We start from the raw sequence: 22,464 nt of genomic DNA, 5'->3' as shown, positions 1-22,464 counted from the left end.
TTCAATCCCACGCGTTAGGGTACAGTTAACTTTTACTGCGTTACATGGTGGCATCGATCGCAAACTCAATATTTTCGCGTACATACACTGCTTAATTCAAATGTATCAAGAATTACATACAAAGTGAAAATAGCCTTACAGTGATACTATAATAACATACCGTGATAGGCACGTTGTATACTTTGATAATGACGATGACCTTAATAATAGTAGCTTATTGTTTTTGTAGAAAAAATCCGATAAGTTAAGTTAAAATGTGGTATACGTTAATGCAGAAAAGCAATTAATAGAGCAGAATAATAAAAAAAAATAAGTAGCACAATCTTGAGAATTCTGCAGATTCCAGAATTTTTATACACATTCAGCAGTCAAAATATCAGTGCAATCAACAATTTATTGTTATTATTGCTTATTTACTTACCTCTGCCTGCAGCTCTGCCTGTGTTAAACTCAATCGTGCTCCGAAATCTTCATCGCGCACGAGTCAACTGAAATAGGAAATATCTTTATTGAATTTCAACGCCAGAAAATATTTAAGATCCTTCAATGGGCTCTACATAACTATTTAGTTATCTGTTCAGTTTTAGTAGATTTGGTTCAAATGCCTAAAATAAAAATTACTTAGTAGTTCACATTTTATTTTTCCAAATTAAAAGCGCTTATTTTCCAGGTGCTTTCCACCACACCGTGGGTCTCGGCCTGCTGGAAGGGCTACGTGACAAGTACGGAGACCTGGTGCGCCTAGCCAAAGCGTCCAGGACACGTCCAGTGCTGTACGTCTTCGACCCTGAGATGATGAGAGAGGTGAGTGTCTTTTAGTAAATAACTTGATGCCTTTATAGTCCAGGGCTAAGAGACATCGACTTGAAGGTTCTGGATTGAATGCCCTTGTAGACACATAGGGTACATTACATTCTATATTTATTTCCAGTTTATGTAGGACTAGCGGCCTCCCGCGGCTTCACCCGCGTGGAATTTTGTCTGTCAAAGAAAAACTTTATCGCGCGTCCCTGTTTCAATAACCAGGATAAAAACTATCCTATGTCCTTTCCCGGGACTCAAACTATCTCTATGCCAAATTTCATCAAAATCGGTTCCGTGGTTTAGGCGTGAAAGCGAGACAGACAGACAGACTGAGTTACTTTCGCATTTATAATATTAAGTATAGATAGAATAGATGAGGGGCTTAAATAAACCTGTTTTTTCGAAGTAATAAAATTTCGCACTTCCAAAAGCCCTTTAAGCCGTTGCATAGGTTTGATAGAGCCGTAAGAGGTTGTTGTAACCTCAGTTAGTTTTTTTTAACCACAACGAGGAAGCTCTTGGCCTGTATATCACCTGATGGTAAGTGATGATCAGGCCGAATGTGGAAGCGAGCTTCACCCGGAATCTTCAATCACGGAGGAACTGGCTATCTTGCCTCTAACTGCCAACCACTAGCCACTACACTCTTCATAGAAGAAGTAATAGGGATTCAATATTTTATCAGCCATAACGTTTGTGGTTTGGGATGTCACCTTAACTCGGAGAACTGCATGTTTTTTGCCACGTTCTTTTAAAAAATAATTAATAACAGGTTGTGCAGGCACACGAATGGGACGTGTGATAATGACGTGGATTACAAATAAATATGTATAGCGAACATTAATGATGACTATGTCATGGTATTTTTTTCGATAAATTGAGTCAAAATAAATATTGTACATCTTGTTGCAAAATTATTTTTATTACAACAATATTAAGTCACACCATTATGATCTTCGTACATCCTATGTAATGCAGCATCTTTAATTATGGTAGGTATTATTATATGCAAAAGGAAAATGTAAAAATAACCGTAACTCGTAATACTTCTTGTGGCAAATTGCTGTAGACTATAAATAACATTATCTGATCGACTTCGTTTATAGGGTGATGCATTAACATTAAATAAAACTTGCATATTCCAAAATTTCCAAACCATCTATACTGTCAATATCTCGTCGAGTATCTTAAACGTATTCCATTCAAAGTATTATTGGCGATCAAAGGCAATTAATTACTGCCGGTCCAATAGAGTCAAACCAGCTAGGTACCTACTCAATGTCGTTTTTATAATGATCCCCACCTCTTTTGTCCATAACTGAAACTTTTATATAGCAACCACCAAAAGAAACATAATCAAATTATTATGACACAATTAGTGCCTTTTTGACATCAAAAGATTCACACGTAATTTCATTAACAGAACAATTTCAATTAGAAAGTGAGCTCTTATTATGAATCCGCGACATACCGGCCACACTACGTTACTGACAGCATCAGATCAGACTATACATTTTTGTTTCAAATTCGCTTCTATTACTAAGAACATAAGAACCCCCCATGTTTAGCTGGACATGCTGTCGTCACAACTTTCAAATCCACTCAAACACTTTCAGTGTTTACACATGAAAGTAGATCTCAAGATCTCAATTCAACTGCCGGGTGTTATGATTGTCGCTAGATTTGTGCAATGGTCAAAGGATACTCAACATCAGAAATGTATGTTTTTTTCTGAGGAAGGCGCAAATTTAATTCTACTCGTAGTAAAACGGTTACTTAAGAAAATCGCTGTGTGTTTTTTAAAGACTAACTTGAACTAAACACTGTGCATTTTACTTGTAGTGCATTTTACTAACTGTAGTTCATGATAGTGCGATGTTAGTAACAAATTACTGAACAAAAATACGAAGAGACAGTAATAATTTTTATACATAGACAACAGAACCCCAATACGAACTTCAAAGCTGTTGAATTAAACCGATAACTGATTGATAATTCAATTTAGTTGATCACCGAGCAAGCTCTAGTCGCTTCTACTTAATCCATTGCTACACACTGATAACGATATTGATTTATTCCATCTTTGACACAAATAAATTAACATAATCTTCCGACTGTACAAATTTTAGAAAATCGGAGACTGAACAGTGAACACGTTAAATATTACGTAACCGATGAACCAGTTCGTGCAACCTACATTTTAATATTGCTATAAAATATCACATGGCATAAGTAGAATTAGGGTATTATAATTTTAAGAGTCAAAGTCAAAATTTCTTTATATGTTTAAATTAGATAGACTATTTTTAAATAGTACCCTCAAATCGCTAAATGTTTTGCTCTTAAGGAGCCTCTACATGTCTTATACATAATCTTTTTACCCTACCAGCGCTTCGTGACCAACATTTGGCAAGTGATGAGAAGAAGCGCCGCAATAAACTCAATCACCACTGTCTGCCGGTTGATATAAATAAATGCATCTGCAAATAAATAAATAAATGCATCTCAAATATTTTTTACTAAAACTTGCTAAATCGATTGCCTCAGGTGAGAATGGGACCCACGGCTTTTCGTTTGGGGGCGATTGTGCTCTAATTGCTAAGTTCGCTGGTTTCAGCCAAATGACATCCACTGCTGGACAAAGGCCTCCCCAAATCTGCTAAGTTACCATTGGGTAAAACACTCCATTTTTTTCAATCTACTTACTTTTGCAAGAAACTTCGTGGATTCAATTCCATGTAAGGCAGAATGAATGTGCATATTACCGTTAAATAAAAGCACGCACACCGTTTAAATCTAATTCAGTCCAGTCTATATTTAGATATTAGTCTTTCAACAGGCGATTGCGCAGTGCAAGAATCTACTGGCTTAGTTATTATGAGAAAAACTGGACAGACGTTACCGGTACAGTCAGTAGCACACTGCTTTATTTTCTGATTTTAATAGAAAAATGGATTGATAGAGCGCAAAGTACATTTCTTCTGTAAATAAATATTTTGGTTCCATATGTCACTAACTGCAGATTTTGCTGATTGATTGCAGCTTGTTACTTTTCTGGATACTACAGACAATATACCTGCCCTTAATTTTCGATTTCACATAAAATACAACCACTATTTTACGTAGTGATGGCGTAGCGATTCTAAATCACCCCTACTATATACCTAACCACACCTAATCAGGGGCTATTTATAAATTATGATCAAAGAGGATGTTTATTTTAACAAATGTGACAGACAGTGTGTTATCTTTTGTTTTTGTCAAATGTACCGTTACAATAATGTAAAAACATTATTCCTTCTCACATTTCACATGTAAATTATGTAATAAAATTTCGATAACATATTGCACTCAACTGTACACCGGCGCAGTTTCGCTATAAGTAGTGGCCCACGGCTGGCGAAACCAGTATTTTTGCTTTTTACGACTCATTCAGAGTCATTCAGCTTCCAGATACCATTTTGCGCCGTTTAGGGTTCCTTGGCAAAATATTTGTATAAAAACTTGTTTGATAACATGTTTGGAAAAAGATATTGTTTGCGGAACGTCGCACAATCTAACGTGACATTAATTAACAGTTACCTATTAGTTATGCGACGTTCGTAATTGTTTCAAAATAAATTGGGTTATTTTTAAACATCATCAATTCACAACTATAGTATAATTACGAAAAATAATATTTAAACATATATGTAGACTAGGTAGCTGCATTTTTCCGCTGATTGGTTTAACGAACAAGACGATTAAAACAAAGTTAATTAAAATTAAAAATATGTAATCTGAATATCAAAATTATTCCGATATCGACCGGTCGATCGCGATCGCGAATATTAGTCCAGTCGACCGTGACAAGGCAAAAAATACTACATGATTGTGTACTAAACTATGCTGTTTCATTTAAGATTTCAAGAAGTATGTAAGTGATAGATCGCCCAGGGTTTCGTTAGATCTTATGTCTAATCAAGTTGACCACCCTTGCACTATACCTACTTTAGTAGAGGTGAAATACCTCATTATCAATGTATCGACTCTTGAACTAATTTAACTCGTTGTGTACAGCGTCATCGTATTAAAATTTGTATTATTATCAAAGTCGAAAGTGATTGTTTGCTATTCATATTCGGCGAAACCACTCTCACTGTCAGTCGCTATTTTTAAATATGGTTCTTATCTCTGACGCACATAATAGGTCAAAAAGCACGGCAATATTTTGATATGGAGCTGTAAAGACGCGTAATTAGTAGCACTTTATTTATTTATTTATTGGTAGTTCAGATTATTGCACTCGTTTCCTTGAAAGGACAGACATTGTTTTATTGTAAAAATTGGATCAGACTTTCATATTACGCCACAAGACGGCAATACTTAGGTACCTGGTAAGTACTATAGAACTTCTCGTGCTCTATGAACTGACGAAAAAACATAACTGGCTGAATGAAAGAGCAGAAGATCGTCCAGTTTATCAATTCTTGGAGAAAGCTTACGCCCAACAGTGGACTACCACTGGCTGGTATCATGTACCTGAAAGACAATATTTGATTGATGAAAATCAATGTTCTAAAACTTATAACCTCAGGTAAGATGCAGAGCAAGAGCTTCCTTGTTGAGGATAAAAAAAACATAGCTACTTGTTTTCACCCCTCAATATAAAACTAATAACTATCACTGATATTGTTATTAAATTACAGATTATTGCACTCTTATCATGCGCTGCTGACTAGTTGATGACTCTCATGAATCACGGAGCTTTCTTCTTATTGATAAGCATTTGTAAACATATCAGCCACGACACAATACTGATTGGTAGTAACTGCCTACCAATTTAAATAATAGACACTAATTTAAATAACTAGCACACATCTTTATTATTATTGGACTGAAATCTAACTAAGCCTAATCAATATTCAAAGAACAATAACAAAATCGGGATCGTTTCGTGTCGAGGAGTCAAGCAATTCTCGTCTCTACATGCAAACTCGTAGACATTCCTAAAACCTCAAGGCTCTTGCAATTTATTCTTTATCTACACACGCGGAAGCTAAGATGATGCTAAAATCATTTCAATGCCTACGTTTTGTTAGACGACTAGCTAGTAATATGACGTCACGTCGCTTAATATTCGATGACGTGAACTTCAGAAGCCTTTGTTACTTGAATGCATATTTTAAGGCCAATGGAATAAGCCGTGAGTACATAATGTAACTTATTCATAAACGTCGCGTTAAAACCTGTGTCTTTCTATTTTAGTTCAAATGGAAGAACTTCAAAAATAAAGAAATGAATTAAAGATCATTTAAAAAATAAAAAATCATTTTAAAATGTTAGCCAATGAAAACAAAGACCAAATAAAGATTGTTTAGTAGTGGTGAGGTAGAGTTTAACATTTTGTTATTAACACTTTTTGTTCATTGTTCTAACAATTCAAGGTGTTCGTAGATAGGAAATTAGTAGGTAGGCATAAAAGTAACGAATTTAAATAGTAAAAAATTAGTAAAAATGTTCGCATGAATCTTCCTGAGATCCCAAGCATAGCAATCATAGCAATGTCAAATTCTTTCAATCAATTCAATTTAACGACAACCTATTTCGGACAAATAAACTAGCGAACATTGACCTTAAAAAATTTAGTATCCGTACACGAATTCTCTGTCTAAATCGCTCACTTCCTAAAGTTAAAAAGGATGTGCGATCGTATTAACCTTTTTAGAAACAATGTTTGCGCAGAGCACAAAACCATTTCAGATTTTTATAAAATTCTGTTATTTATTTCATGAATCTAGGAAAAAGCTTGTATTATAAGCACTATGTTGACCTTACATGAGGTTAGAGGTCTACGACCAGCCTTGAACTGATAGTACTGAAGCTATGTATACCTCTATACATAATGTAATCAAGTAAACAAGCATGCTCATAATAAACATAGACTACTACTATTTGGGACAAAGTTCACTGACAACAAATTGTTATTATAAATGACATATTAATAAATCATTTAATAGTCTATCACAACGTCCTCTTTTACACTGGAATGCAAATGTGTAACGATTACCGAACAAATTCTTGCTCTAGAAATATTAAAAAATGTTTTCTTTTAGTGTTTTTAATATCTGAATCCGATACTCTCTGAAATTCACTAGCGTTGTTTCAGTATATGTAACCACATTAAATATAGCTGTGTTTCTTTTGATAATGTCAGTATTCGTTAATTAAACGTTAATATACTATTTACGTACTTAGAACATACTTTGACAATTGTAGAGGCACAAAAATACCAGAAATGTTTTGTTTTATAAAAACTTATTGCCAAATTATTTACAAACACTTGATCAATAAACCCAGCCTTGACATTTAATCTTAAAATTGAGCTTATCAGTGCTTTATCGATACCACACGAAATAACTACATTAATATTGCACTCAGTTTATCAAGTTATTGTTACTGTTACACAACGGTGTGACGGGTGACGTACCACGAGCGTTCCACGTGACAATGTTATCATAATGTTTACAATGGTTTCGCTTTCTGTATAATTATTATGCTATTATTATGTTGAATGAATAGAAATAAATCTTATTGACAATTGATTATACCTACCTACAGTTCGATAGATTTCGGTTATTGTTACTGTGGCCGCGTCACAAAGGACTTTTATTAGAGAAAAGATTTACGATCAAAGTAACTTACTTGGAATAGACTGGCTGAATTTGAATCAGACAAAACTTAGGTTGAGTTGCACCACCTAACTTTGACCGTAGCTACAAGTGGCTACAACGATAACCAGTGTTTTTTGTGTGGAGTTTGACAGATTTTTGACATTTGTGAAAGTTAAAGTAAGCCTAAAACTGTCAATTTGCCAGACTAATAAGTTTAATTCAGTTAAAAGTTATCCGATGTTGAAAAATCAGCCCTAAGAAAAATAATTCGAGGAGAGGCTAGTTATTGATATAAAAAGTTATTCTAAATTACGGTAAACAATTGAAATAGAAAATTTATTTCCTAAACAATTACACGACCCGCGGTATGACTAAAGGCTAAGCACGAGGTAACCACGTGTTTATCAATTAACAACAGTCACCGATTACCTAATGGTTATTTGATTACCTAGGCACTATAAATATAATTATGTATTTGGGTACTTGTTTTCGCTTCTAATGTTGATAAACAACCCAAATATGAAGCTTATGCTCCATGACTCATACCATGTTTTGATTCGAAAGAATTATAGCACAAAAAACTGTAAAAATCATTAATATTCAATTGAATTAGTTACAAACGAATTTTACGTTTCTTATTTTTTGTCAATAGCACCATTGTTTATATAGGACTAAGTACGCAGAATACATTTGAATATGCAAAATTCATGTTATGTATAACTATGTTGCAAAATATATACTGTTCAACATGAAATACCTCTTCTTATGTAAGTTAGTACGTTTTTGGATTGGCATTACATAAATCATTAACAGTAAATAAATAGGTAAACATTTTGGAAAGTAAAAGTTATAATTATAGGAATAAGGTAGTGTTGTCAACATCTTAGCCACTTTGGGTGTCACGAATTATTTGACACTGACTATACCAAAAAAAATATTTTCAGTTTTTTCAGTGCAATGTTTATAATGTTTTATCTTTATTATTTCTCATTCAATGGCTTATCGTCACAAAACTCGCGTGTAAATGCACAAAGCATTCGTAAAGCTCAAAATATCAGAGGATGATACTATAATCTACGCCAAATTGGTAGGCTCAGCGAGGATTTGTCAGTCAATCAACAATATCTTTATTATACATGAAAAGTCGGTGTGTTGGATGTGACGCACGATATTTATAACTACATTTACTTATCTACATATTCAACGGTTATTACTTACATAAGTTATGGCATTGTTTATTTTGCCGATAATTGCTTACCTATGTATCTGTTGTATCGACATAATTGACTCTTTAGACCTATACTTAGTTAAGTGCCGTAATGTTTAATATTCTGAAGTGAACTTACATATTGATCGAACCCTTAGCTTAATGGTTTGTATTAGACTCCAACGCTAGTTTCAAAACCTATTAGAGCAACCAAATTATATAGAAAATCTGTATCTGACAGTCGTTTTCCGCTGTCTGTCGCTATGTATGCTTAGATATGGATTGTGATGCGGTTTTTTAATAGAGTAATTCAAGAGAAAGGTTTATATGTATACTTAGCACCCATGCGAAGAGCTGGGCAGATCCCTAGTACCTACTATTATATTTTTATCTTAGGACCTGAAAGCGCCGGGAAGCTCTATAAGTTATTACCCCACTATTTGGCATGTACATAATAAACTAGGCAGCTGTTGACCCTTGAAAAAGAGTCTGACAATAGTAACTCAGATTCTTGCGCTGCATCTTTTCAGCACTGGTCCATTTATTATCCCAAAGCACAGGTATGGTTGGAGTAATACTGGGACGCGCTTTTAAAAGCTTACCTACTTGCAAAATATAATTAAGAGTTTACGATTATTATTATCATCGTTAAATTGTTAATTTAGCTGTAACTAAATGTTTAATATTAATTTATTCTCAGGTATACGAGAGTGGAGTGACAGAGCCGCCTCGTTGGACGCGCTCGCCTCTCGGCCACCATCGGAAGATCAGCGGCTCCCACTGCCCAGTCCACGGGTAAGTGTTGAAACGTTTTCATCATCATCAAAATCATTTTCAGCCATAGGACGTCCACTGCTGAACATAGGCCTCCCCCAATGATTTCCACAATGGCCGGTTGTAGGCGGCCTGCATCCAGCGCCTTCCCGCTACCTTTATGAAGTCGTCAGTCCACCTTGTGGGTAGACGTCCTACGCTGCGCTTCCCGGTACGAGGCCTCCACTCCAGAACCTTACTGCCCCATAGGCCGGCAGTTTTGCGTACTATGTGCCCTGCCCATTGCCACTTTAGTTTGCTAATCCATTGGAAACGTTTTGCTACATAGTAAATCCCGTTTCTTACCTCCATAATGATGAGGAGGTTTCAGGCAGATAACCTGACGTTTGTGTTGTTTATTAGTAATGGCTTGCTTCATCCATTCCCAATAGATAGTTATATAACTTAACCCTTAACCAGATTCAAAAAAAGTCATTGGTTTTCAACCGTATCTTCACAGCATAAAGTTCAAATTGATGTGGGCTCTATTTAACCAAGACCTGGTTAACTAATAAGTAAAGGTTGCTATCTGAAACATAGACATAGTATGTTATGAAAAGTTGCACTTTATAGGACAGTTCAGTACATACTAAGTACATAGGCTATTCAAAGAAAAGTTTAAATGCCCAATTCTTCATTAGAGGTCGTATCCTAGTTAATAACATTACTTATATCTAGGAGTCTTAATATTAGTTACTGTATTGAATAAAAACATTCACCAGTAATAAAGCACTTCGTCAAAACACAAATAATTATCTAAATCAAAACCCGTCAATATTCCTAAAACATTTTCATTACGAAATACTCGACAAACAAAAACCTTTCGTTTGCCTTCAAATAATCAAACTAATGGATCTTGATGGATCACAAAATACACAAATAATACTTTCCTGTAATAATGGCCGTAAAAATTCAAGGTATTACCTGTACCTAATAAATAGGAGGCTGACAAAGTGACTAAAGCCCGTTTTCACCAACGACCTATATGAAATCAAAATGCCTGTTAAGTGTCATCACTTAAAAATTAGGGATTGATAGTGAAAACGGGCATGAGTTTCTTTCGCCACTTCTCCCGAAGTGGTGGCAGGGCAATCTTTATTGGGACGTGTATTAGTGCCCTGAAAAAGGGCCTATATACTAAGTCTATGGGTCAGTGCCTGAGATATGAGAGCTTCGCGGGAGGGTTGATTTTGTGACGGTCAAACGTCAGCGAGACTTCAGATCTGCTTCAGTGGGTCTAGACAAAGTGCAAATTATAATCGCAAACCAGTCGAAAAGTGGTCGAAAAGTCCCTTTTTTGTATGGAGTTTTGACGGATTCGATTTTCGATTCGATCAAAAAGTGCGTTTTGTCTAAGGGGGCAGATTTGTATGTTCTGTCACATCATGATTTATGTCAATGTCACCCCTCCCGTGCCACTCCCATACCCCAGACACTGACTCGTTAAAGCGCTATACCTGTAAAGAATTTGAATTTCAATCCTAAATTTTTCAAAGTGATGAAGTTCTAATATGTCAATTTGTATGTCTTTGAGAATTAGGTCCAGGATAAAAATAGACATCCTTTTGGGTTTGGTTTGTTTTATGCTTAGAGTAAGGCTCAGAGCAATATTTACGTCTAGTAAATTAAATAACTCGCGTAGGGAGCGGTCAAATAAGGGTTCTCGTAATCTAAAAGCGATCCTTTATAAACTCCCCAAATTATAATTATAGTATCACGTAAATATATTTTTTATTAAAAACAATTAAAACATTATGGATTCCGGGTAGAGCTCGCTTACACCTTCACCATCACTTTCCATCAGGCCAAGTGCTTACCTCTGTGGCGGTAAAAATAGGTAGGCAATATGAAACTTAGGACCCGTTGAAAAACCTCTAATTATTTTTGACACTTTATTTTTTTGGGAAGTCAGTCAGTTCAGTCGCCATTGTTGCCAATATGTATTGCGTCTAATCTTTAGATCAACTCAATACTGCTATGCTAATATGTGTTTTATTTAAAAAATTGAGCTTAGTTTAGTATCAGGTGTAAACTGACCCTTAATCTTTTCAGTGAGCAGTTCAAAGACAGTATTTAACAGTATTTGACAGATAATTGTTTTGCATGTAACAAAGAATTGAATCAAGGGCGTGCTCCATTCTTGTTGTATTTGAATGAACATGAATTGTAATGTTTCTTGCACGAGGTAAACAAAAGGCGATACATAATAGATAAGTAGAGTTAAATATTAATTTCATAATATCTCAGTTAAAACGAATTATGTATTACATTATCATTCTAACAACTTTGACAATAGTTTTCATTTAAGTACAGTCAGCGTCAAATAGATCGTGACACTCAAAGTGGCCAAAAGTTGGCAACACAACCTTATTCCAACTGTAACAGAATGTGATGCTAACTGTATCTACATAGTTTTAAGTACGTCCTACTAATATTATAAATGCGAAAGTTTGGACGTCTGGATGTTTGTTACTCTGTCACGATTTTAGATGACCGGTTTTAGATGAAATTTTACAGTATTATTGTTTACAACCCAGAATAACATATAGGCTATAATTTAGGACGATATGTGACAAACTAAATTTCACGCGGGTGAAGCCGCGGGCAAAAGCTGGTAGGTAATAGTTTTGTTATAGACTGAACTATAATCCCTTCTTCCTAACAGAGACGAGAGCAACGCCATCTGGGCAGCGATCCGAGCACTGCTGCAAGACAACACACTGCTCCAGTGCTACGACAAAGCTTTTGACGACATCGCTGCTGACGCTACACGAAGGTATTACACGCTACATTTACATAAATATTTATCAGACAAAACATATGTTTTGAGTGTCTAGGACTTTTGAAAGAATACTATAGCACTTTGTAAATACAAATTACTTTACTAATAATTCCGTTAACCCCTCGTGGTATTTATTTATAATATTTAGTTAAAGCCTTAAATGTTCTCTAAAACAACCATAGAAATCGGAATAGAAATAAAAAGATCTTGTTTCTTTTGTATGAAATAAGCTGAACATGGCATTTCGTGTATGTAATAATAGCAGTGGGACACAGTGTTGTTCATGTTCCACCACCCTTTAGCCCTACCGTACCCTAGTACGGTAGGGCTAAATGGGTTAACCAGTCCAGTGACGTCACGATATGCCAAATATTTTGACAGGGTGACTTTGAAATCGTTGGCATCCTTTTAATATAAGACTCTACTTTTATTCGGATTTGTCTCATATTTGGGGAAAGAACTTGTATCATGAGTAGGTAGCCTTATTTTAAAAGGATGCCAACGATTTCAGTCACCCTGTATAAGGCTACGTGCTACAGGCTACATGGATTTTAAAAAGGCACTGGCTAATTTGATAATGCCAAGGCTGAAAAAATGAAAAAAAAAAAACAAATGCCTATTCCTTTACATCTTTAGCGTGGCGCTATCGTGCTAATGGAAAAACACCAAAAGGGGTTCTATTAAGTCACTCGTACACGAGTGGATTCCATTACCTCCTCTGTATACCCTCTACGCAGTTAGTAGTTCTTATTGAATCTTCTCGCGTTACCCTCATTGAGAGCAAACACGTGTTTGGTACAGTCAACAGTACAGATTTTTATTGCAAAGTCGCACCTATCACAAATGAATAAGATGCATGTTTAGCTGTCGTCTGTACACTCAGCCACGAGTGTCCACAACAACGTTAATGTATTTTCATTCCCTACAATATCACATTGTTAGAGAGGAAACTTCTCGCTCTATTGTACAGGCAACGACACATCAAAGTCAAACATTGCGGAATTATGTAGGTATGTAAGTAAAGTAGTTTTAATTGGTGCTATTTTGCAACAAAAATACTTCACTCTACAGTCAAATGTACTTGAACATAATAAAAATATTGTTGGACTCTCTATCCTTCAGAGTGATTAACAATTAATGATAATGTAATAACATGTAGTAAAAGAATTTATCTTTTATCAAGTTTTCACAACCAATTTTGATAAACTTAAAGTAAATATTGGATCTTGGAAAAGACGTAGGCTAAATTACCTTCAATAGGGGTTAAATAGGGGAAGAATTATTTATGGGCAACCAATATATTCCCAAGTTGGGAAGACGAAAATTCATATTTATGCTTTTCTTTACAAAAAATGAAGTGAAATGTGAACGTAATTTTATTTTATGGCATGATTTTCTTTGATAGACGAAAACTAAGTAACACTGGTTGAAACTAGTTTAAAAATAAACGAAAACATAAGATTCCTTAGCCGTTTTTACTTTACTATTGTTGACGTTTACCTTACTTTATTCCTAATCGTTGTGTGAGAAACTTTATACTCTGGCCACAAACTAAAATCAACATCGATGCAGACCTCTAGCAATGACAGGAAATAGACAAAACTTTACATAAATGCTACTTAGCATAGGTAAATAGTTTCTGTCCATGCTATACTTAAGTGCGGATATACAGATACTTATATATTTAATAGTAAAGTCTGACTATCCACCATTCAAGCGGGCTATGAAAACATTAATATACACAACCACACCACACTGAGCATACTAATTTGAGAATGCAATAATGTTTTATGAAGCTATGACTCCTGCTGCATCTCCATTAGCATATAAATGTGTTCTCAAGTCACTAACTAGAGGTATTAAAAGCAAATTACTTTTAACAATAGGTACCTACTCAAACTATACAGGGTGTTGATTTCAATCCTCGCCATATTTATTTAGGTGATCTATTATGACTTATATAAACGCATTATCCACCAAAAAAAAAATTACAAACTAAAGTAGAATTTTTAGCCAATATTTTCCGTGCGACATCAACTGTACTGTGGCTCGTAATACTGCAATACGTTTCAACTGCGGCACCCATCGAGCTACGCGGATCGCTCGCTTATCATGTCTGATAGTCTACTGAAGGAAGCCACGTAAAATAGGTAGTGTAAATAGGTATTTTTGTTTGACTAACTAAAGTTAAAGTTCGTTTTAAATTAGTTTGCTGTTTCCTATGTGTGTGTGTATTGGAGCGTACCTACGCGCTTTCCGCCACTATCTACCGCAATCGCGGGAGTATTTTGTACACAAAATTACCAGATTATTTACTCCCTACATTAAAAAAAACACATTCCTTTAAGTTTAGAACTAGGTACCTACTCACCGATGCGACTTCAGATGCGTTTCCACGTGCCCTCCCGTAACAGTAAACCATGTTTACGTACTCACGAGCACTGTACGTATGGTTTGGCATCTTCCTAACACTCACTCACTATTATTACACTCACTATCACACTTTCACACACTAAATACTCAAAACCGCACAAGAAAACAATCAAAAATCGCAAATTTGCAATTAGAAAAGTGCATTCGATGAAATACGTCCATCGAATGTCGTCGTGAATCGGTAGTTGTCGTTATTCTTCATTTTCAACTACTTTACGTAATTTTTAACAACAGAAAAGTTTAATTTCGTCAGTTTAGTACAGGAAGTCTATCAACGAATGAGAATGTAAAAGCGGCGGGAAAAATACTTTGTTTAATCTTTGTGAACTAAAGATTCGTCCTATCATTAATGCTCTTAAAGCAAGCTTTCAAAACACTCAAATGCAAATGATTTGTAGATCTTTAATTACTAATCGTTATTAATAAAACGATAAGAATATCAATAAATTTTGGTAGTTATTTCGTGTAATGAAATTACATTCATTTAAAATAATCCCGAACATGATGATGAATTATTTTATGTAAGTTATGAAGAATGGAAGTCTAACCTGAACCTAACTAACATTCGTTCAGGGTATTTAAATTAAACGCCGATAGAAATGAAATTACGTTATTACGGTAGTAGGAAGTAATAAGTACTAGAAAACAGTTATCAAGCAGAGAGGAAGAGAAAAGTTGAAGTTACAAGGCAAGAAATAAGAAAATAGCGATTGAGTACTAGGTATTCTAAATACGAGCTAGATTTCGCGGAGCGTGCGCGCGGCCTCTCTGCGTGGATAGCAAAATCGGACTGATGTGATGAACAGAGAAAATCGATGATCCACGATTGAGCGCCGGCCGCCCGATGACGCCCGAAACACGAAGATGGGGAAGTACCTATTCCGTGCGAGCCCGATGTCCGTGCCGCGCGCAAGGCGGTGGTATTATTGTATTCAATTACAAGTCACCGCTCCAAATGAAAGATATGAAATTTTCTTTTAAGATATGAAATTTTGTTTAGGTACTGAAATCAATCGAGTTTAAAAACAAAATCTTGTCTTATCTCCTATCGAAAGTGAAGGAACAAGAGTTTGCCAGTGTGTTATTTCTAGGTGTTCAGTTTGCGGTATTAAGTAAGTTAAGTTTTATTTTAATAATTACTATCGTAAAGACGTAAAAGTTATTAAGGTAGAGAGCTGGAAATGTAAGGAATAACGAACCTGTATGAAAGAGCATTATTGTCATCTGTTTACAGTACTTTTGAATGATAAGTAGGTACAAGCTTATCACACACATAAAAGCATGGTTTAATTAAAAAATAATAATAATGTAGGTTCTGTAAAAAAAAATATTTTGCGGAAGGAAGCAAATTCATGTAAAAGGTTTTTTTATTAATTAAAGAGTACTTAATTAATTAGTTTTTAGAACAACAAATAAACTCGTAACATGATAAGGTGTAAGTAACTAATTTACTCATTACATTTTTAGGGTAGATTTGGATTAAGCTCTGTCCAGTAGTCGTCTTTGAACTCACAGCTGATTGTGGCTGATAGTTGACTGACTCATGGGCGAGCGCGGGTAGTGGGGCGTGGGACGGGGGGCGCAGCGCTTGCCCGGGTCACCGGGTGAGCGCCGCGCGCCGTTTGCGTTGGGGGACTATTCTGCACTGTAGTGGTCGATTATGGAAATCGTAGATATTTAAAAAATAATAATAAAAAATTTGGAAGTCAGTTTTTTTGCTGATTCGTGATCAGAATAAGCTACTTAATCTACTCCCTAAATATGGCGGGTATTGAAATCAACACCCTGTAGAACATACTCGTATTTTATTGATTAACGGCCTACGCTCTAATTAAGTAATTTTTTAAACTGAAGGACCAATACGATACTTAAATTCTACCAACCAGGACTTCATATTATGAATAGAGTTTTAAAATAATTTCTTATTACGTCCTTCTGAGGAACATACCTACAGACAAGAAGAGCGATGTCTTATTTAGCTTTATTGATGATTTGACCTTTGCAATTGAAGTAATACTTATAAACAATACACATTTTAATATCAGTGATTATTTCAGTAATGATGGGACGAAAAATTTTCTGCTGCGGGGAATAAGCTATCAACTTCGGATAAAACATAAAAATCAAACTCCACTTCTTTGTAAACCTTAAATCTTTTCCTCATTGCCAGAGGAGGAACCGTCGGTAAAATTAATCCCCTATAATCTTGGAAAAATATTTCACAATTTATTTCTTAAGAGCGAACTTAATTTATATGCAAAGTTGAGATCTGATCAAGCGCGCTCATACATCACGTTATTCCCATAATAGCTATTTTGGGGAAATTACATTTTCTTCTTAACCGCATTTGGGTATTAAGCATTCATGTATTCAGACCTTGGCCTAGATTTTTTCTAGCTCTTCTTCGATATTTTTAAAGAATTCTAGGCTCTATTATGTAAACCAACCCCTAAATTGGGCTCATACTTTTTAAGCATCTGTATACTTACTTATTTTTACGTATCTATAAAGGTGTTTCTGTTTAAATGCCATAGCACAAGCTCTATTTAGATTGGTGTTAGGTATGAAAACAATAGAACGGAAAAGAAGTTAGAAAATAAGAGCAGGTATCATGAAGAAGGATACAACGGCTTATAAGTTCGCCATTAGCAGCTTTCTGACGGATATTATATCGCTTTACAGTGTGTAAGATAATTTAAGCCCGGTCTGTGAGCACGTAGAATTTTGTCCAATGACCCCAAGCTACCAATCCTTATCGCTCACAGCCCAGACAAAATTCCACGTGCTCACAGACCAGACTATAGGATTGTTGATGTTATGTTAAAATCGAAATTTTTCTCCAGGCTAGGAGACCTACGGCACGCTGAGAATGCCTTAAACGAGGAATTGGAGACAGAAGTATACCGCTGGGCGCTTGAAACCATTGGTGTGATGATGTTCGGGATCCGCCTTGGCTGCCTGGACGGAGTAGCGCATATCCCTACGGCTGATAACAAGTAAGTCAGCTGATAACAGTAACATAGCCCTTAACAATACTGTCAGTGGGCACATAGCTCTTAGAATTTATCGCCATTTGGGGCAGAAAAGTTCTCGAGTTGGGACCACAAACCGGAAGGCTTCTCACTTGGTGGACTGACGATGTAGTAAAAGGGGGCAGAGAGCCTGGACGCAGGAGGCGCAAGACCGGTCGTTGTGAAAATCTTTGGGGGAGGCCTTTAGTGTGCCCTGCAGTAGACATTATTTGGCCGAATCTGAAGATATAGCTGAGAATCCACTAAACAAGGTTAGAAACAGACGTATACCTCTGGGTGCTAGCGACCCTTGCCTTGGCGTGATGATGCTAGGAATCCGCTTCGGCTATCCACTCATTTGCATCTTTTAAAATAAAACAAGTTAATATGCATAATGCAAACTCTAAGATAATAATAGAACCTTATTCGGTGCTCCTTTAATTTGCATACAAATATAAGTTGTCAAAATTAAAAAGAATTTTCTGGGATTAATTTATCTATCTTTAAATTAAATCTTTAAAATTTAATTAAGTTACTACTCTACTTCAAGTAAATTAAACATAATTTTATAAGAGTAAACGGTGCTTTGCCCTGATGAAAATTAAATCCCATCCAAGTTTATTGCCTTTTCTGAATAAAAATATTTATTCCAAGTATTTTTAATTTTGATTCTCTTGATTCTTAGGTATTCTCTACTTTCAAACTTTAATAATCGCTTTATTGAAGTTACCATCTACTCAATCTCGTTTTTGCTTTAGTATCTAAATGGATTTAAGCTTCAATTCTTGGGTGCTCCATGCCAAACATTAACCACCTACATTTTTTTTTTAAATCTTGCAAATCTGCTGCTAGTATGAAGCTATGGAAGAGTGGAGTCTTCTGGCACAGATTTATAACAAACCCAAAAGAAGGGTTCAAAATTTTTTTACGAAATGTGTCTTACAGCGAAATAAAGATATTTTAATTTTACATCTAATCATAGCATATTGGTACTGGATATTTTTAGATACACAGCTAACATATTAAATTTTTCATCTTAATCATAATTTGGCCTTAACGCCTGTGCAAATTATTCAATTAATGTTTATCTTTTACCCCCAGAACTCCTGAAAAGACCTCCCTAGACGACGACACTCCAGACCGATGCTCTCTATCCAAGCGTAGCCTAGAAGAACTAAGTCCAGCAGAGAGCCTGGTGCGGTACGCGAGAGAAATAGCTGGTGGAAACTACCTAGTCAGGAGCGAGGCCACTTTGAAGAAGGACTCGCAAGTCTTCAACAACGCCTTGAAAGCCCTTGATAGACATTACAGGTAGGTCAAAATCCTAGAACAGCTAAGTCCTGCAGAGAGCTTGGTTCAGTACGCGAGAGAGATAGCCGGTGGAAACTATCTGGTCAGGAGCGAGGCCACTTTGAAGAAGGACTTGCTAGTCTTCAACAACGCCTTGAAAGCCCTTGACAGACATTACAGGTAAGTCAAAATCCTAGAACAGCTAAGTCCTGCAGAGAGCTTGCTTCAGTACGCGAGAGAGATAGCCGGTGGAAACTATCTGGTCAGGAGCGAGGCCACTTTGAAGAAGGACTCGCTAGTCTTCAACAACGCCTTGAAAGCCCTTGACAGACATTACAGGTAGGGCAAAATCCTAGAACAGCTAAGTCCAGCAGAGAGCCTGGTGCGGTACGCTCGAGAGATAGCCGGTGGAAACTATCTGGTCAGGAGTGAGGCCACTTTGAAGAAGGACTCGCTAGTCTTCAACAATGCCTTGAAAGCCCTTGATAGACATTACAGGTAGGTCAAAATCCTAGAACAGCTAAGTCCAGCAGAGAGCCTGGTCCGGTACGCTCGAGAGATAGCCGGTGGAAACTATCTGGTCAGGAGCGGAGCCACTTTGAAGAAGAACTCGTTAGTCTTCAACAATGCCTTGAAAGCCCTTGACAGACATTACAGGTAGGTCAAAATCCTAGAACAGCTAAGTCCAGCAGAGAGCCTGGTGCGGTACGCTCGAGAGATAGCCGGTGGAAACTATCTGGTCAGGAGTGAGGCCACTTTGAAGAAGGACTCGCTAGTCTTCAACAACGCCTTGAAAGCCCTTGATAGACATTACAGGTGGGTCAAAATCCTAGAACAGCTAAGTCCTGCAGAGAGCTTGGTTCAGTACGCGAGTGAGATAGCCGGTGGAAACTATCTGGTCAGGAGTGAGGCCACTTTGAAGAAGGACTCGCTAGTTTTCAACAACGTCTTGAAAGCCCTTGACAGACATTACAGGTGAGTTATAATCATCGTCACCATATTCAGGTCATTTAGTCTCCACTGTAAAGACACGATCCTTAAATGCCAGAGGAAAGTGGAGGATTTGGCCTATACTCACCACGCTAGTCAGACGGGTTGGAGAAGCCAAATTTTCTCTTCTCAAATATTTGTAATATTTGTAATTTGGTAATAAAAATCGTAGTTTTTAACTCACCTTGATTTGATGGTCGCCTGGCCTGATGGATTGCTTACTATCCAGTAGACAAATGACAATGCTGGCCACGGTTTCGGTCGTACCCTGGGAGCAAATAATAGTATAACTAACGAGCATCATCATTTAAAGTCACATACCTACGTTTATTACATTTAAACACTTAAAATCTTATAAGTCCAAAATCAGTAAAAAACTCTTTTACGAAGTACGAGTTATTATCAGTAACCTACCAATTTATTTATGTAGGTACTTTTATTATATTGTAAAAATTGATCAAACCGTTTTAGTTCCGCGAGTCCGCGTGTAACAACAAAAACTAGTTTAATATCATAATGTAATTAAAATAATAACTATATTTAGATAGTTAATTTTAACAAACTATAGTTTCTTTGTTAAAATAATTGCCAAGCAAATCAAGAACCGCTGTGAGCCAGTTAAGTCTGGATTTTGATTCTGTAAGCAACCACAAGGCGGATTTGCTGAGGCCAGTTGAACTAAGTTGCCGACAACGTTTGCAATATAAATCACTTTGAAACCACCAAGAAACACTTTGGTTACATTTTAGATGATAGGTACTTTGGTAAGGGTTGGTGATGTTGGTTGAATATTTAATTGTTTACCTTAACGCATAGATTTACTACATAAAAGCAAAATATTAAGATCAAGAATTCGGATTTGGTAATTTAATCAAAGCTCATAATAGGGATGTTTCCTGGATCAAAAATCAAAAAATACTCTACACGTATTTTTCACTTTTTCAAACTAATGAAAATTTAAAGAGATAAAGCGCGCCAAAGTTCATAAGAAGAGGCCCGTGACGTCAATGCTTGCATAAAAGTGCCGCACGTTGTGACGTCGTGCGGAACTTCAACGCACCATAACTATGTAATTATTAATAAATAATCTAATAAGATTGACAAATAAAAATATATGTGTCCAATATTTTTTGATATTAAACATGACGGACTAAAAAAATTTTTTTAGGAAACTAGCCTATTGACTACCTTAACAGTTGCACTAAAAAGCTCTTAGGTGTCATTTAGCATCAGCTTATCAGAACAGCACAGACCTTCTGATAAGCTGTTCATTGTATCATCCTAAGCAATTTTAATCAGTCATTAATGATTTGTTTCTGATACATGAAGAACATTAACTAATTGACGTAGATTAATCCTGAACCAATCGACCGAATCAAACATGATTAACATTTTTCATTAGGTCGGTATATTTACAAAGATCGTAATTACAAGCGGGACCGGGATAACCTCGCTGAATGCTTTTAGCATTAAATTCACCATATTTGTTAAAGTTTTTTAAATAAAATAAAAAATAATAAAAAAGTGACCGATTACATAATTAATTTACGCCGGTATTCACAAACATTACTATGAGGACGCACATGGTGACACACGAACTAATCACAGAGCTCTTTTCAACGCTGTGCGTTCGATTTGCTGCTTCACTTAAGCTAGCATCGTTTGTGACTACGGGCGTATGTATCCACAGCAAGAGTACGACCCTCTTTACCAGAAGCAAATAGGGGATTTGGCCTGGTCAGCTTTCATCATAAACTTCCTCATTTCTTACAGTCTCACCGAATTCTTCTTACAACAAGCCACTGCTGAGCTGAAGTCCGGGACTCTAAGACCTGAACAAGCGTTCCTGGACAAACTGAGGCCACTTGAGGGAAGAATACTACCGTTAGCCTCTGACTTCCTGCTAGCTGGGGTGGAACCGGTAAGTAACTGCTAAACTATTAAAACCCAACAATACCCGTGTAAAAGCATACATACAACATATACATCCATTCAAATGAAATACCCTTGACTTTTCACGCCACACAAAACAGAGAGATATAATAATACTACACTTCTCTCTTTTAAATATCTTCAATTTATGATTAACTCATGACATTCTACTCATCCCTTAATATCGAAGTCTTATAGACTTACAATTTCAAATTCCATATTAATTATGTACCTTGCCGAGCAGAGCAACCTTTGTATCGATTTCAATTTGGTTAGGACATTTCAAGCTTGAATCAACTTGATTTACGATAAGAATAATAAATGCATACTTCGGCGAGCACGGTAAGCCAGTCCTATCGAACCCTGTCAGGATATCCCTTAAAAGATCCCGGCTCATAAAGTTTTGACAACAAGATTAGGTATCTACTTGTACATTCCAATTAATTATAAGTAGTTTCCTATAATTTGACATAACTGCTTGGGATAAACAAAAAAAAATCGAGCGGGTTAAATCGATCTTATCGATTCGATTATTATTCGATTCTAAAT

At 36.1% G+C, this 22,464-nt stretch overlaps 1 protein-coding gene across 1 annotated transcript in view; it reads left to right on the top strand.

Annotated features, from left to right (window-relative positions):
- The window catches only part of LOC135075703 (probable cytochrome P450 49a1), a 30,818-nt gene that overhangs the window by 6,057 nt on the left and 2,297 nt on the right, over positions 1-22,464 (top strand). The window contains exons 3-8 of the mRNA XM_063970160.1: positions 671-804; positions 9,365-9,459; positions 12,143-12,253; positions 17,536-17,688; positions 18,805-19,014; positions 21,757-21,904. Of these exons, the coding sequence (XP_063826230.1) occupies positions 671-804; positions 9,365-9,459; positions 12,143-12,253; positions 17,536-17,688; positions 18,805-19,014; positions 21,757-21,904 (851 nt within the window). The remainder of the gene's footprint in view (positions 1-670; positions 805-9,364; positions 9,460-12,142; positions 12,254-17,535; positions 17,689-18,804; positions 19,015-21,756; positions 21,905-22,464) is intronic.

The sequence above is a fragment of the Ostrinia nubilalis genome, chromosome 10 (genome assembly GCF_963855985.1).
Source record: "Ostrinia nubilalis chromosome 10, ilOstNubi1.1, whole genome shotgun sequence".
NCBI classification, from domain to species: Eukaryota; Metazoa; Arthropoda; class Insecta; order Lepidoptera; family Crambidae; genus Ostrinia; species Ostrinia nubilalis.
This window is presented reverse-complemented; position numbering and strand designations above follow the sequence as displayed.